The sequence below is a fragment of the Rosa rugosa genome, chromosome 2 (assembly GCF_958449725.1).
Source record: "Rosa rugosa chromosome 2, drRosRugo1.1, whole genome shotgun sequence".
Taxonomy (NCBI): Eukaryota; Viridiplantae; Streptophyta; class Magnoliopsida; order Rosales; family Rosaceae; genus Rosa; species Rosa rugosa.
Window position 1 is genome coordinate 17,024,130 of NC_084821.1, and position 15,512 is coordinate 17,039,641.

Here is a 15,512-nt window from a genome sequence, read left to right on the forward strand (position 1 = left end):
TAGAAGTTGGAGGGAATTGCAAGGAATACAAGCTAATTTCAGAATTAGCAAAAGACGGATCCAAAGCAATACCTAGATACAAAAACTCCACAGAATCGACGAAAACCCAAAGCAAAATACCGATTCAATACCTTGAGAACTTGGGCAAAACGCAGCAAAATCCCAAAACTGTAAAAAAGTGAAGACCTTTGGAGAGAGGAAGCAAAACACAGAGAGAAGAGAGAGAGAATTGGGTTTTGGGTGATCTAAAAGAAAAGGGTGAAGGCTGCTCTGCTCGCGTTTTTTGTGGTTGCCGAAAGACGGAAAGAGTCGAAATGGGTTTTGGGGTTTTGAGTTAACGGGTTCCAACGGGTTTAGCACGCAAGATCCGTTAATTTCAGGGTTTTTTGCGTGCGGGCTTTTCTTAACACGGATAAATAAACGGGTGGGTTCGTGCGGGCTTTTAGAGTGCGGGTATCGGACGGGTTTGCGAGTTACGGATTTAAATGCCAGGCCTACACACAGTTATGGTAAAAATATCATTTTGGAGAAATGAATAAGAACTCACAAGTCACAAGAGAACACCAATAGAAACTCAACTTTGAGAAAATTACCCAATTTCAGCCAAGAGAATCACGATTCTAGTTATGCTGGAATCATAACTAATAATTTAGTCGGTCCGTCATAAAAAGATAGAAAGGGACACCGATGTAGTCGAAAAGCAACAACCAGCATGAGCCCCACACCGATTTTCAAAACGGGCAAAAAAGTAGTACATCATAAAGCTCCCACCCCGGTGGATGACTACTGGAAAACACCATCAAACCTCCGGTAAATCTCAAAGGCTTACCAAGAATAAATCCAATTACAGCGACACAAAGTAAATGGTCGACACAGGTCGAACGCCACTAAAAGGCGAACGACGAAGACGTCGTTGAATGTTCATACGACGGCGACCGCCATTTGGTTGCCGGGTTGAGCCGATGGGGCCCCTCCCCGGTTCTTAAAAAATAAGAAAGAAATATCCAAAAAAGAATATACAATGGTCCGTACCAAGGAAACCACAAGGGAAACCCAAAAAGCACAGAATCACTTTGTTCGTGGCCCACCATCTTCGGGCTTTTCAGTTTTTCACATCATCTGCCTACGTGGCGCGTCCTCAACAGCTTCTCGTTACTTTCACCGGTTCTGAACATTCTCTCTCTATCCCACCACCCCACCCCCCTTGAATCGCTCTCTCCACAGTTCATCACAAAACAAAGTTGACAAATCAAACAAAATAGCAAAATCCAATCAATCACCTTTCTGCAAATCAATCCAACCAGAAATCGAATCTGCTTCTTCTCGCACGTGAATTCTGGTAATACTTCTCTCTCTCTCTCTCTCTCCCTCTCTGGTTAATTTTCCTGGATCATTTTTCTCAGTCACTCCAAATTGCAGGTAATGAAACACTGAACTAGTCGGACGATTCAATCATCCAAATGGGAGAAACTGATGAGAAGTCTGCGGCCACCAAAACGGAGTCGTTTCCGGCGTGGTCGAAAGACGTCAAGGAATGCGAGGACGAGTTCAAGGTCAGCCGCGACTCGGGGCTGTCGTCGGAGGAAGTCGAGAAGCGCCGGGCGGTGTACGGATGGAACGAACTGGAGAAGCACGAGGGCCAGTCGATCCTGAAGCTCCTGATGGATCAGCTCAGCGACACGCTCGTCAGGGTTCTGTTGTTCGCGGCGGTTATCTCCTTCGTTCTCGCATGGTACGAAGGCGAGGAGACCGGCGAGATGGACATCACGGCGTTCGTGGAGCCGTTGGTGATCTTTCTGATCCTGATCGTGAATGCGATCGTCGGAATCTGGCAGGAGAGCAACGCCGAGAAGGCGCTGGAGGCGTTGAAGGAGATTCAGTCGGAGCAGGCGGCGGTGGTGAGGGACGGGAAGAAGGTGCCGAATTTGGCGGCGAAGGAGCTCGTTCCGGGAGATATTGTGGAGCTGAGAGTCGGCGATAAGGTTCCGGCGGATATGAGGGTTTTGAGTTTGGTGAGCTCGACGGTGAGGATCGAGCAAGGGTCGTTGACCGGAGAGAGTGAGGCGGTTAGCAAGACGGCGAAGGCGGTGGCGGAGAATTCGGACATTCAGGGGAAGAAGTGTATGGTTTTCGCGGGAACGACGGTGGTGAACGGGAATTGCATGTGTTTGGTGACTCAGATTGGGATGAAGACGGAGATAGGGCAGGTGCATTCTCAGATTCAGGAGGCTTCACAGAGTGAGGAAGATACTCCATTGAAGAAGAAGCTGAATGAGTTTGGGGAGATTTTGACTGCTATAATTGGTGTCATTTGTGCTTTGGTTTGGTTGATCAATCTCAAGTACTTTCTCAGCTGGGAAATGGTTGATGGGTGGCCGACGAATTTCGAATTTTCGTTCGAGAGGTGTACGTATTACTTCAAGATTGCTGTGGCATTGGCCGTGGCGGCGATTCCAGAAGGCTTGCCTGCAGTGATCACCACCTGTTTGGCGCTTGGGACGAGAAAGATGGCTCAGAAGAATGCACTTGTTAGGAAGCTGCCGAGTGTGGAGACTCTAGGTTGTACTACTGTGATTTGTTCTGATAAGACCGGTACGCTGACTACTAATCAGATGGCTGTGTCGAAGCTTGTGGCTATTGGTACTAGGCCTGGTACTCTTCGAGCCTTTGATGTTGAGGGAACCACATACAACCCTTCTGATGGGAAAATACCCGACTGGCCGCCGGCTGGTCATATGGATACCAATGTTCAAATGATTGCGAAGATCTCTGCTCTGTGTAATGATGCTGGTGTTGAATTGTCCGGGAGTCATTATGTTGCCAGTGGAATGCCCACAGAGGCAGCCTTGAAGGTGAAATGACATTCTTTTATGTATATTTCTGTTTTTTATTCTTTGGAATTTTGCATAGATTTACACAAAAAGACACAAATACCACCTTTATCACTTATCAATACCTGTGTTCTTTACCGGTGCTGGCAAAATCCCTATATGAAAGTGCCCCGAGTACTGCAGGATATTATTGTCAGATTGCTTCCAATTAGTTAACCACTATCATCCTGAAGTTGCTGAACAAGTGTATGTGTTCTTTTTGCTGATGCTTGACTTTCTGGTCTTTGTTTCAGGTTCTGGTTGAGAAGATGGGAGTTCCTGAATCACTCAATACTTGTTTCAATTCAGGTTCGAAGGATATACTGCGTAAGTAACCGACTCTTAAATCATCTCTTGTTTCATAATTTTCCTTCGGACTAAAGTTTTCTTTTCTCATATCATTATCACAGGTTGTTCTACACTTTGGAAGGAAGTTGATCGCCGGATTGCAACACTTGAGTTTGACCGTGACCGCAAATCCATGGGTGTAATTGTGAATACTGGCACCGGAAAGAACTCTCTTTATGTCAAGGTATGTTGCTATATAATGCAAATCTATTGATGACAGTTATTGACTTTTTCATTGACTCTGCACTTAATAGGAAATTATTGAACTTACACAAGGAAAATTTTCTCTTATATTGACAGTTGCAATGGTGCACCAATTGATCCGAGAAAATTTTATTTTATTCTTATTCCTTACTTATAGAAGGATAGAATCCACTTATTGCTGATTTCTAATTATTAGCCCCAATGCAATCATTTCTTTTTTGTGTCTTCTTTTCTTTTTCTAGAAAAGCGTTTGTAATTTTCTGGTTCCTCTGCTACATCCTATGAAGCAAAATCTTCGGTTTCAACTGTTTTTGCTCTGAACTTTACATACACTCTACTATTGTATAAATACATGCAGAAATAATATATTCTCTTCCCTAGTCCCTGCCACTTTTCTAGATAATTAACAATTTCGATGAGCATGTTGCACTCATCTTTATCCACCTAGATGTGCTGTTTCACCACAAAATTAGTTTTATCTGTATTTTGTGCTCTGCCTTCCTTTCTAGGTTTATGATATTGCCTGTTTGAGATTTAGCACATGTTATTTGTGATTGATGTTGAGTACCTCTACCAATCTCATTGTTTTTAATGGAACATGTATTACTATTGAGTAGTATTGACCAAATCCCACTCGCTATTAAACATTTGTAGGGTGCAGTTGAAAATGTATTGGAGCGAAGCTCATCCATTCAGTTGATTGACGGCTCCATTGCAGAATTGGACCAAAATTTCAAAGATCTTATCTTAGGCAGCCTTCATGAAATGTCTAGTAGTGCATTGCGCTGTTTGGGGTTTGCATACAAGGAGGACCTGCCAGAGTTCGCAGGGTATAATGGTGATGAAGACCATCCAGCTCATCAGCTTTTACTTGATCCTTCCAACTACTCTTCAATTGAGAGTAAACTTGTTTTTGTTGGCTTTGTTGGTCTAAGGGTGAGTTGTTCCTGTCTTTTGTCTTTTTTCACTAATCTGTTACATTTTGTCGTTTCCTTTCCATATCTTTCTCGCTGCTAAAATTTGTGAATGTTCTGACTTCTGACAACGTACAATTGTAAATTGTTAAAGGATCCTCCACGAAAAGAGGTCCGTCAAGCAATTGAGGACTGCAAAACTGCTGGAATCCATGTTATGGTTATTACGGGAGATAACAAGAATACAGCTGAAGCTATTTGCCGCGAAATAGGTGTATTTGGACCTTCTGAAAATATCAGTTCGAGAAGCTTAACAGGGAAAGAATTCATACATCACCATGATCAGAAAAATCATTTGAGACAACGTGGAGGCCTTTTGTTTTCTAGAGCTGAACCAAGGCATAAACAAGAGATAGTGAGGCTGCTAAAGGAAGATGGTGAAGTGGTTGCTATGACTGGTGATGGAGTGAATGATGCACCTGCCTTGAAGTTGGCTGACATTGGGATTGCCATGGGCATTGCTGGGACAGAGGTATATGGTTGATGTTTGGTCTCTCTTTTTCCTTTTTCATTTCCGATTAGTCCAGTTTGTTGAATATTTACATGATCATGGGAGTCCTTCTAGTTTGTATTTTCACACACATTGTATTATGTTCATCACAAATTGATGACTAAGCAAGAGTTATTCAACAGCTTTCCAGTAGTTAATTTAACAATAATATAAGATAATTTGATATTTCACAATTCCCGAGTATAAAAGATCCTTCTGCCACCTCTGCCTGGTTACAATCGTCTGACACCCTTCAACACCTTACTTGTGAAGTGGTCATGATTGTTATTTGAAAGCCATTTTAGTGGACTGTTCCACATCTTGTTTCCTTATGTGCTTACTACAAGTTCTTTATAATTACCTTCTCATAGAATCCTCAACTTTCATATGTTATAATGCTACTTAATCTTCCCGTCATGCCTGGCCCACTTGTTACAGGTTGCAAAAGAGGCCTCTGATATGGTATTAGCAGATGACAATTTTAGCACCATAGTTTCTGCTGTTGGAGAAGGCAGATCTATTTACAACAACATGAAAGCTTTTATCAGGTTTGATTCATCTCTATCTAAGATGCCCTCCAATAAGAAGAGACTTGTTTTTCAATAATAAATGTAGCTATTCCTGTCCAATCTTATTTGAGCTGGCATTAAGTTAGTATTCCTTGATTCACAGAAACTGCAGTTACTACTGTCTTCTCTAATCCCCTTTCTGAAATGCAGGTACATGATTTCATCAAACATTGGCGAAGTTGCCTCCATTTTTCTGACAGCTGCCCTGGGAATTCCAGAAGGCATGATTCCAGTTCAGCTTCTGTGGGTCAACCTGGTTACTGATGGACCCCCAGCAACAGCTCTAGGATTCAATCCTCCGGACAAAGATATAATGGAGAAGCCCCCTAGAAGAAGCAACGACTCATTGATCAGTGTGTGGATCTTATTTCGTTATCTGGTACAAGAACTACTAATATTTCCCCATCAAAAACATTTCAGCTAACTGTTGTCTTGTTCTACTTTATAATTCATTGTGAATTCTACTCCAACTTTCTCATCAGATACTGCTACATCCTTTTGGATCTTTTGCAGGTGATTGGAGTCTATGTCGGTGTTGCAACAGTTGGGGTGTTCATTATCTGGTACACCCATTCCTCATTTTTGGGCATTGACCTGAGTGGAGATGGCCATAGTCTTGTGACCTACCATCAACTTGCAAACTGGCACAAGTGCACTTCTTGGGAGGGGTTTTCAGCATCCAACTTTGCAGCTGGAACTCAGGTGTTCACTTTTGACACAGATCCATGTGAGTATTTCCATTCGGGCAAGATTAAAGCCTCAACTCTCTCCCTCTCAGTGTTGGTTGCCATTGAGATGTTCAACTCCCTCAATGCCCTGTCTGAGGACGGTAGCCTTCTGACAATGCCACCCTGGGTTAATCCATGGCTCCTTCTTGCCATGTCTGTCTCCTTCGGCTTGCACTTTTTGATTCTCTACGTGCCATTCCTTGCTCAAGTGTTCGGCATTGTCCCCCTCAGCCTGAATGAATGGCTCTTGGTGTTGGCAGTTGCTTTTCCAGTTGTCTTAATTGATGAGGTGCTGAAGTTTGTGGGAAGATGTACAACTAAGTTGCCAGATTCCGCTGTAGAGAAATCCAAGCGCAAAACAGACTGAGCAGGCAAGCATCTGTAATTTGATGACCTAAGTTCAGAAAGCCTAGGGATTGGTTTTGGCCTCAAACAACCAGTTAGACTAATAGAACAATAGCGCATTTTAGTCCCCACTATGCTAAACCAAAAACAGACTCCATTCCTCACAACATTGTTACCATATTCATTAGCATTTAAAATTTTGTATTCTACTCTTTCTCAAATCAATTTGATTTCAGAAATAGCACCATACATTTAACTTGGGCATTTAACATTTGCAGAAGTGATATTTGCCAATTGCTAGAATACGGCTACCCCGAATTGAAATTACAAATTGGAAGAGACAATTTATCCAATGGATAAATTTAATTGAATTAGAAATATTGAAGAAATTGAAGATGGGAGTCTTTATAGATAACAAAAGGAACAGGCTTTTCAATTTCTTCAGAAACCGCAATTCAGAGAAGGAATTGCAAATTACAAACTAGCAGAAACCCATTCAGATTCCCAGAAGCCCAAACCAGACTACTAATTACAAAATAGAAGACCATAGAAACCTAAACCCTAATACCACTACTTCTTCCATTACCAACCAACAGCACTGCTTAATCTATTCTTGACGGCAAGACTTTGATCCCCAGAAACCCTAACCCCCGAACCCGTAAAGGGTCCTACCCTGCCTCTTCAAAGCATAGACGACATCCATGGCGGTGACGGTCTTCCTCCGAGCGTGCTCAGTGTAAGTGACGGCGTCACGGATGACGTTCTCGAGAAAGATCTTGAGCACGCCACGTGTCTCCTCGTAGATCAGGCCGGAGATACGCTTGACGCCGCCACGGCGAGCCAGACGGCGAATGGCGGGCTTGGTGATGCCCTGGATGTTATCGCGGAGGACCTTCCTGTGACGCTTGGCTCCTCCTTTGCCCAAACCCTTGCCTCCCTTGCCGCGGCCGGACATCGTTGCTCAGCTCAAATCTGAAATCAAAACACGAAATCGAAGAGTTAGAGAGACGAAATCGATGTGGAATTTGAAAATTCGAAACCCTAATTGAAATGAAATTGGGGATAGAGAAAGAGAGCGAACCAGAAATTGGATTTGCTTAAGAGTAGGAGACAGATTGGTTGCTTTTGCGAATGGATGGGAGTGATTGGAATTATAGAGGGGGTATTTATAGGAGGAGGTGTGGGTTTGGGAAATGGGGGTCGATCCGTGTGATGGTTGAGACGAGGGTTGTGGACCGTGGATGGGTTTGATCTGACGGTTCAGGTGGAGGAAGGGAGTGGTGCGGATCGGTGACGTGGATGAGTGAGTGGTGGGTTTTGCTTTGTTTTTGTGTTTCTTTTGGTTTGATTTTTGGAGTGAAAAAAGTGCGGGGGGGGCAAATTGGCGCTGTTTTTTGGAAAGTAGCCGGGAGTCGGTTTACAATTGGGCAACGACCTGAACCCAATTCCCAATTAGCAGAAGCCCACAACCAAATATATACTTTTTTCATTCTTTTTTCTCAAAAGAAATGGAATTTTTTCATTAATGATTTTTCTTTAATCAATTACCATCATTTCCCAAGTAATTTTTTTGGAGCTAAAGTTAAGAATTACCAACTAGTTAGTTTGGAATAAAAGTGGTTGAATTACAAATATTTTAACTTTTAGCTTATTAAAGCTATATAAAGATTTAATTGTGACGAGATTGACGTTGAGGCTCAATTTAAGTGATAAGAACATTTTTGTGCTACGAGTGTATCAAGTCTAGTCATTTGTTGCCAATTAGTTGAAGGCGAGGGAAAATACCAATAGTTACTCGTTCATGAGATGAATGGAATAAATATGATCGCTAAAATAGCATGTCACGATCTCAATAAAAGAAGATAGATGGGATAATTATGCTTTGGTCTCAAAATACCGTCCAGCTCTATGATGCATTGTGCTAGGCCTTTCGGGTATTTTGTACTCTCTCTTCTGGAATAAATGTCTCATAATTTTGTGCGTTAGAGGAAAAAAAAAAAAAAAAAAAAGGGGGAGGATGATCAAATTGTTGTAAAATTTCTTGTTGAATCAAGGCATGTTGAGGGTGGCCTAACTATGTTCACACAATGTAGCCATTCTGCTACTATGGTAGTCTACGGAGGGCATCTCCAACAGACTACTTATTTCAAAATAAATTTAATATTTAGCTAATTTTAGGCTAAAATTCTACTCCAGCAGAATACCTAAACAAAAGTTAAATTTAACTTTTGCCAAATTCTCTAGCTATATTTAGCTAGGATGAGAGAAAATTTAACTAAAACCTAAATTTAACTTGAGATTTAGGTATTCTGCTGGAATATAACTCAATAGTTAACTAGTTATATTTTACTTTTAGCTACTTTTAGCTATGAATATAAGTATCATTGTTGGAGATGCTCAGCCTGCATATAACTAAGTGCATTCACTATTACCTCCCAAAAAGAGGTTACGGTTAACCCGAGTGCAATAATAATAATAATAAAAGGTAAGATGAAAAGAGTAATATCGCCTTAGTAAATAATAGCAATTGTTAGTACCATTCTCTTAATTACTTTTGATTTTCACTGTCTTGCACCCACTTATTCACCTTATGTGACAACTCATGGCCCGCCTCATGTGATATATAAACCTTATCAAAGTGTTTTATTAAATAATGTGGTTTTCCTTATAAAGTGTGATGTAAAGATATGATTCACATAATATTATCATTTGATTTTGGGTTATATGCAATATCATAGTGAAGATGCTTAATTTTCTTTTTTCGTCACGTTCTTTCTCTCTTCCACTACTTCTCAACATCATTCAACTGTGAAACTTTCTCACATAACTCAAATGGAGAATTCTTTACCTATTTTATCTTCTTATAACTCTGAGACAACCGAGATTTATATTAATATTTCTCTAATTTCATCATACAGAGAATAACACTATCAAAATTACTTTTTAAATACTAACTGAAATTACTCAATAAAAAAGCTAAGAAATACGAATGCGCAAATTAAAATGTAAACTAAATAACAAGCTAAGAAATACCGATGCTTAATTAAAAATGTAAATCAAACAAACACACTTGCTTTCAAAAGGATAATTTATACCTCTTACATTCAATCAATCAGTTTAACGCCGTATTTTGCTACTAGGCTCGACATCTAAAATATTTTAAAAACTTGCTTTATAGGGATGAACAAATTCTTCAAAATCTATGAACCATTATAGATTACATATAATAGTAACATATATTTCAAAAAAAGAAGTGAAAACAGTTTTCATTCTACAATCGATATTCTATGTTTTTTTAGGTATCCTAAAATTTTGTCATTTTGTAAGAAGTTTATAAGAGTGAATCCTAATTTAGGAGAAGGGAAAATTTCATAAACAGTACACCAAGTAAAGGTCACTAATAATTCTTATACATAAAGTTCCAAACCAATCATTTCGGTACACGAAATCTAAAACTCGACCCACTATGAGTACACGACGTCAATGACGCCGTTAATTTGACACCAAAATGTCTATTATGCTCTTAGTTTTTTTTTTTTAATAATTTTTTTTTCTGTTCTTTTTTTTTTCCTTCGTTTTTATCTCTTTCTTCTTCCTTCTTCCGGATCCACAGCAAGAAAGAGAGAGAGAGGGATCTGAGGAAGGAGGAATCGAATAGATGAAGAAAAATCAGAAAGAAAGAAAGGAAAACTAAAGAACAGAGGTGGGTTTCGAAGTGGGTGAGCTCGGGCTTCTTCTCACATGAAGAACAGAGGTGGGTTTCGTGGAGCTGGAAGAACGAAGAAGAAAGAGATAAAAACGAAGGAAAAAAAAAGAAGAGAAAAAAAAAACAGAGGGCATAATAGACATTTTGGTGTCAAATTAACGGTGTCATTGACGTCGTGTACTGATAGTGGGTCGAGTTTCAGATTTCGTGTACCGAAATGATTGGTTTGGAACTTTATGTATAAGAATTATTAGTGGCCTTTACTTGATGTACTGTTTGCGAAATTTTCCCTTACGAGAATTATTATAACCAAACTAACTACCTTGTCTCACTCTTGCCTAAAGATTTAAATTTCAGAGAAAGTTTCGATTTCGGTGGAAATTTCGGTTAAAATAAACAAATGGAGTCGCTATTTGTGCACTCTTTGCTAGTTGGTGCTTGTTAGAATACAAGTCTTCTGTAGAGATTTCTGATATTATTTCATAAAATATTCTAGATGCTTATTGTAATCAGGGGTTTAAGCTCAATGTCCCCCCCTTGTATTAGACAGTTTCATTAATCGAGGTTTGAGGGCAGCCGCACCAGCCCTTTATTCAAAAAACAAATCACATTAATTGCATTTATAAAATTATATTTTTTAGGGCTGGGATTTTAGCCCGGAACCAGCCCGAACGGTCCGGGCCCTTAAAATTTTTTTGTCAGTTTTATAAAACCCGGCCCGAAATCATTATATAACGGGCCGGGCTCGGGCCTTAGATGTAGAAGAAAAAAAAAGCCCGAAGGCCCGAATCATGTATAATTGCATAGATTATTTTATCTTTTTTTTTTTTGTTACAACTATTTTATTCTTTTCTCTCTTCTTTCTACTCCGTTCTGACATTCTCCTCTTCTTTCTCTTCTTTCTCTTCGTTCAAGAGAATCCTATCTCTTCTTGTTCCCTTTCTCCCCCTTTTTTTATTTCTTTCTTCTCTCTTCTTATCTTCTTCTTCTTCTTTTCCCATACGCCTCCTTTCTCTTTTCTTTTTCTTTTCCCTTCTCTTCCTAGTCCTCATTCTCCATCAGATCAATTGTAGATCATTAGAGACCCAGTACCCCTCTCACGCTCCCTCCCTTTGTAATTGAATGGTTCTTGGCTGGTTTTTTCACTTGGTCTGCCACCTTCTCTCTGCATATGTTGAGATTCCTTTTCAACTGGTTTCATCCATCTCTCTTCTTGCTCCGGTTTTTTCACTTAGTCTAAGAACCCTTGTTCACATCAAGCAATAAACTGATTATTTTGTATACTAATTGCTGATCAATACGGATAAACCCGACTTTGGAATTTGGATGGTGGTGGTTAGGCGGCTTTGGGGGGCGGAGGAATTTGGGTTTGGAGCAGATCTGTTCTCAGATCTGGCTATTTTTTTTTTTAATTTTTTTTTTAAGCCTTTTGGGCCCAAAAAACCCGAAAACCCGGCCCGAAAAAAACGGTCCGGGCCCAACTTGGTCCCAAAACTGAAAAAATGTTATTTAGGCCCGGCCCGAAAATTTCGGTCCGGGTCCGGGCTCTATAAATTTTACACGGGCCGGGCCCAATCCCAGCCCTAATATTTTTTAATGAAACTATTACATAGTCTAAACTAACCTATAATAAACCTATTTACAATGTAACCTCTCTAAAATTGTACGTTTATAATAGAATTGTGATATGTGGAGCCAAGACTCTAAGAACAAAGAACAGAGAACATTTAAAAAGAACCTTTATTAATGTAACCTATACTAAACCTATTTACAATGTAACCTATAATAAACCTATTAGAGGTTACATTAACATATCACAAAGAACAGATGTTAACTTTAGGGTTATTATCACAAATGGTACCTGAACTTTTCCTCTATTTTATCGATGGTACCTGAACTTCAATTTTGATCACAACCAGTACCCGAACTTTTCGATTTCATTTTAAATGGTACCTAAGGCCACCTTCGGTCACTATTCCGGCCAAAAAACCCAAATCTAAAAAAATAAAAAACAAAAAAACAAGTTCAAGGAAAGTCTATTACCAAAAAATCATCACTATATATGATCGCAACCCTTGAAATCATCAAAAATCATCACTATGATCGCCTCCCTTGCCGTTTTTAGTCGGAATAGTGACCGGAGGTGGCTCTAGGTACCATTTAAAATGAAATCGAAAAGTTCGGGTACTGGTTGTGATCAAAATTGAAGTTCAGGTACCATCAATAAAATTGAGGTATAGTTCAGGTACCATTTGTGATAATAACTCTTAACTTTATTATAGGAACTCAATGTAACCTCATCTTTTTGGCTATTAACAAAGAACATATTTATGCAATTAACAAAAGTTAAAAAACTAAAACGTCCCTTCTCTATAATGTAACCCAACAAGTCATTATATTGAGTTCCTATGTCTATTGAGTCAAGACTCAAAGAAAGTTATTCAAACTCATATAGAGATAAATGCTTATCGCGTCTTCCTTGTGTATGTATCCCCCAGACTTGATTGCAAATAAAATTAAAATTTCATATTTCTCTATGAAAGTATGAAGTAAAAAACAGATTCTCTATGAAGATTTGGAATGGAAATGTGTGCTAATGGTGAGGTTCCAATGTCTAAAGGGGATAAGTTGACAAAACATCTATGTCTCAAAACCAATGTTGAGAAAACTAAAATGGAAACAATACCATATGCTAGATTAGTAGGTAGTTTGATGTATGCACAAGTTTGTACCAGACCAGTCTTGTCGTTTGCAGTTGGAATGTTGTCCAAATTTTAGTCAAACCTTGGACATGAGCATTGGATAGCTGGTAAGAAGGTATTAAGGTATCTACAAAGAACCTTTTGGCAACATGCTTGCGTATAAACATGTGAAAATGCTTGAACTAGTTGGATTTACAGATTTTGATTTTGCAGGAAATTATACTACATCTATGAATTCCACTTGTGGTTATGTATACATGCTTGCAAGTGAAGTAGTAACTTGGAAGACAATGAAACAGTCTTTAATAGCTACTTCCACAATGGAGGGCAAAGTAATAGCTATCTATGAAGATGTGTGTAAGGGTTTGTGGATTAGAAATTTCATCGTAGAGACCAAAATTTTGAGTGCACTTGTTGATGGAAAAATAAAAGAGGCTAAAATGCCCAATTTTGTCCTCTTACTGGATCGAGATGGCCTAACCTCCTACAATTAAAAAGATAACGCCCTCTATATTGCTAGCTGGTCTCACAGACTGTCTGATTACTACTTTATATATATATATATATGCCATATAGATAGTATATAGGATTAGATAATGGTTTTGGTATGTGACAGCTTATATAGTTACACAATGGTTTAGACATGTTATACTATCTGTCTAGTGTAAGTTGTCAAGAAAGGATTGATTACTACTTTATCACCTTACTTCTAGGTGGACGTCTTAAGTCCTTTCTTGGTTTTGGTATGCAGTTCATGGGACCATAGAATTGCCAACTTTGTACGCTAGACGTTGCTTTTGTTACTTAATGGCACAAGAAGCTCTTGGAGATGCAATGCATGCACAACTACTATAGCCTAGATGACTAATTGCCTTTTATCTTAAAGCAGTTGGCCTAAAGAGCCACTGCACACTTAAGTGTCGAAAACTCTATAAGTTGGCGCACCCTTGGAAGATAAAAGATACAGCAAAGTTGAATGTCCTCTTGTTTAAAACTGGTTTTATCAATTCTGTCCATGGGATTTGACTTATCAAGCATAATAATGGTACCCACAAAAATTCTTGTATACACGGCGGTGCAAGTCCACATACAACAAACATGCAATCTCAGCTGTTCATATGTGAAGTCAGTTATTTATCACTCAAAACGGTCCAATCTCAGCGGTTGTTGATACTCGAAAAATCACACGATGAATTAATATGTCGTCACAACATAAACTAGCATAAACACGCAATTTGGATAAAATTCTGTAAAATTATAGAATTTTATATCCATCCCTCGACTTTAACTCGCCAAGCAAACGCACCCTAGATGTGGACCCAAGCCACATCCACGCATCTTTGGGGCTTGCAAAAGTGGGTATGATGTGGAAGGTTACGGGAACACATAACTCTAGTCTATTGATTTAGAGTCGTCAGTGGTCTCGGTCTTGGGCCTGAGATCCAAGCCCGATAACTTAAATCAATAACGAATTAGTGAATATGAGATTTGAGCCAACCTTTTTCTCTCAAAACTCAAAGCCCAAACCCAAAGGAAATAAGATAGTCCTGGCCTTCCCCATCTTTCTTCTAGCCTCATTTCCTTTCCTCGCAGCTGCTAAATACACTACTCAACCCAAAGATCCAGGAGAAATATAGATCCCTCCTGTCAATTGACAAGGAGGAAACTTTCCGACTGGTAGATGGATATCCCCTTCCCCCTTAAATGATGAGCTCACAACTCCCAAACTTCCCCGTCAACCTCGTTCCAGGTTTTGTGCCACCGCAGCTGTTTCTGCTGCAACCTCCATCCACGGCTACAATGATCTTCTCCTTTTCCCAAGACTTCATCTCTCAAGTGCCTCATTTCCCAGATTTTAAGGCAGAAATCCTGTACGAGCTAAAGGAGAAGTATTTTACCCAGAAAACTAAAGGCTCTAAGCCACCATAACATCCCTCCAATTGAGCCTATAAAAGGAGAGATTTGGAACTGAAATCATCATCGAGCAACAACCCAGAAAGCTTAGAAACATTAAAAAGCCTCCAACCCTTCAAGCTTCCAAGCCTCTAAGAACAAAACCCAGCTCTTAGCTCTTTTTCTCCCAAAACCCCCCTTCAAACTCATCTTCCAAAAACCGGAATTCAAAAATCCCTAAATTCTCTCACCGCAGTGTGTTTCTAGCTCCTACACCGTCCTTATGTTGTCAAGCCTCACTCAATATCTGAATCATGCACAAAATTCTCTCATTAACATCAAGTTACTGAGTTAATTTTGGCCTAGTCTTGCTTAATTTAAAAGAACCCTCACATTTTGGCGACTCTGCTAGGGACTAGGTTGTGATTCAAATCATGGCTCCATCCCACACAAGCAGGAAAAACAAGAGCACACACTCTCAAGAAGCGATCAGTGAGTCTGCTGCAAGACCCCAATCCCAGCAAGATCATGAGGGGCAGCAGCAAGAAGAACAAGAAGAGGTGACAGAAGAACTAACCATGGTGGAACTTGTTCGTGTTCTCACCAAGTTTGGAGACACGCAGAAAGAACTCATACAAGCCGTGAAAGAATTGAAGAATCCAGTCCCTGCACCGAAACCGATC

The 15,512-nt window shown here is 39.8% G+C and overlaps 2 protein-coding genes across 2 annotated transcripts; one reads left to right on the plus strand and one right to left on the minus strand.

The window, feature by feature from the left end:
* The first annotated feature begins 1,194 nt into the window (after window positions 1-1,194).
* On the plus strand, window positions 1,195-6,792 carry LOC133731524 (calcium-transporting ATPase 4, endoplasmic reticulum-type-like). Its single transcript, XM_062158888.1, has 9 exons — window positions 1,195-1,339; window positions 1,420-2,852; window positions 3,125-3,197; window positions 3,281-3,402; window positions 4,077-4,358; window positions 4,491-4,868; window positions 5,325-5,434; window positions 5,606-5,834; window positions 5,969-6,792. The coding sequence occupies exons 2-9, from the start codon at window positions 1,461-1,463 to the stop codon at window positions 6,548-6,550; spliced, it is 3,168 nt and encodes a 1,055-aa protein (XP_062014872.1). The 5' UTR covers window positions 1,195-1,339; window positions 1,420-1,460; the 3' UTR covers window positions 6,551-6,792.
* Window positions 6,793-6,940: 148 nt separating this feature from the next.
* On the minus strand, window positions 6,941-7,743 carry LOC133731525 (histone H4). The gene is made up of 2 exons (XM_062158889.1): window positions 7,610-7,743; window positions 6,941-7,500 (listed from the first exon to the last, which is right to left on the minus strand). Exon 2 carries the CDS (start codon window positions 7,481-7,483, stop codon window positions 7,172-7,174), a length of 312 nt encoding a protein of 103 aa, XP_062014873.1. The 5' UTR covers window positions 7,484-7,500; window positions 7,610-7,743; the 3' UTR covers window positions 6,941-7,171.
* Window positions 7,744-15,512: the final 7,769 nt, after the last annotated feature.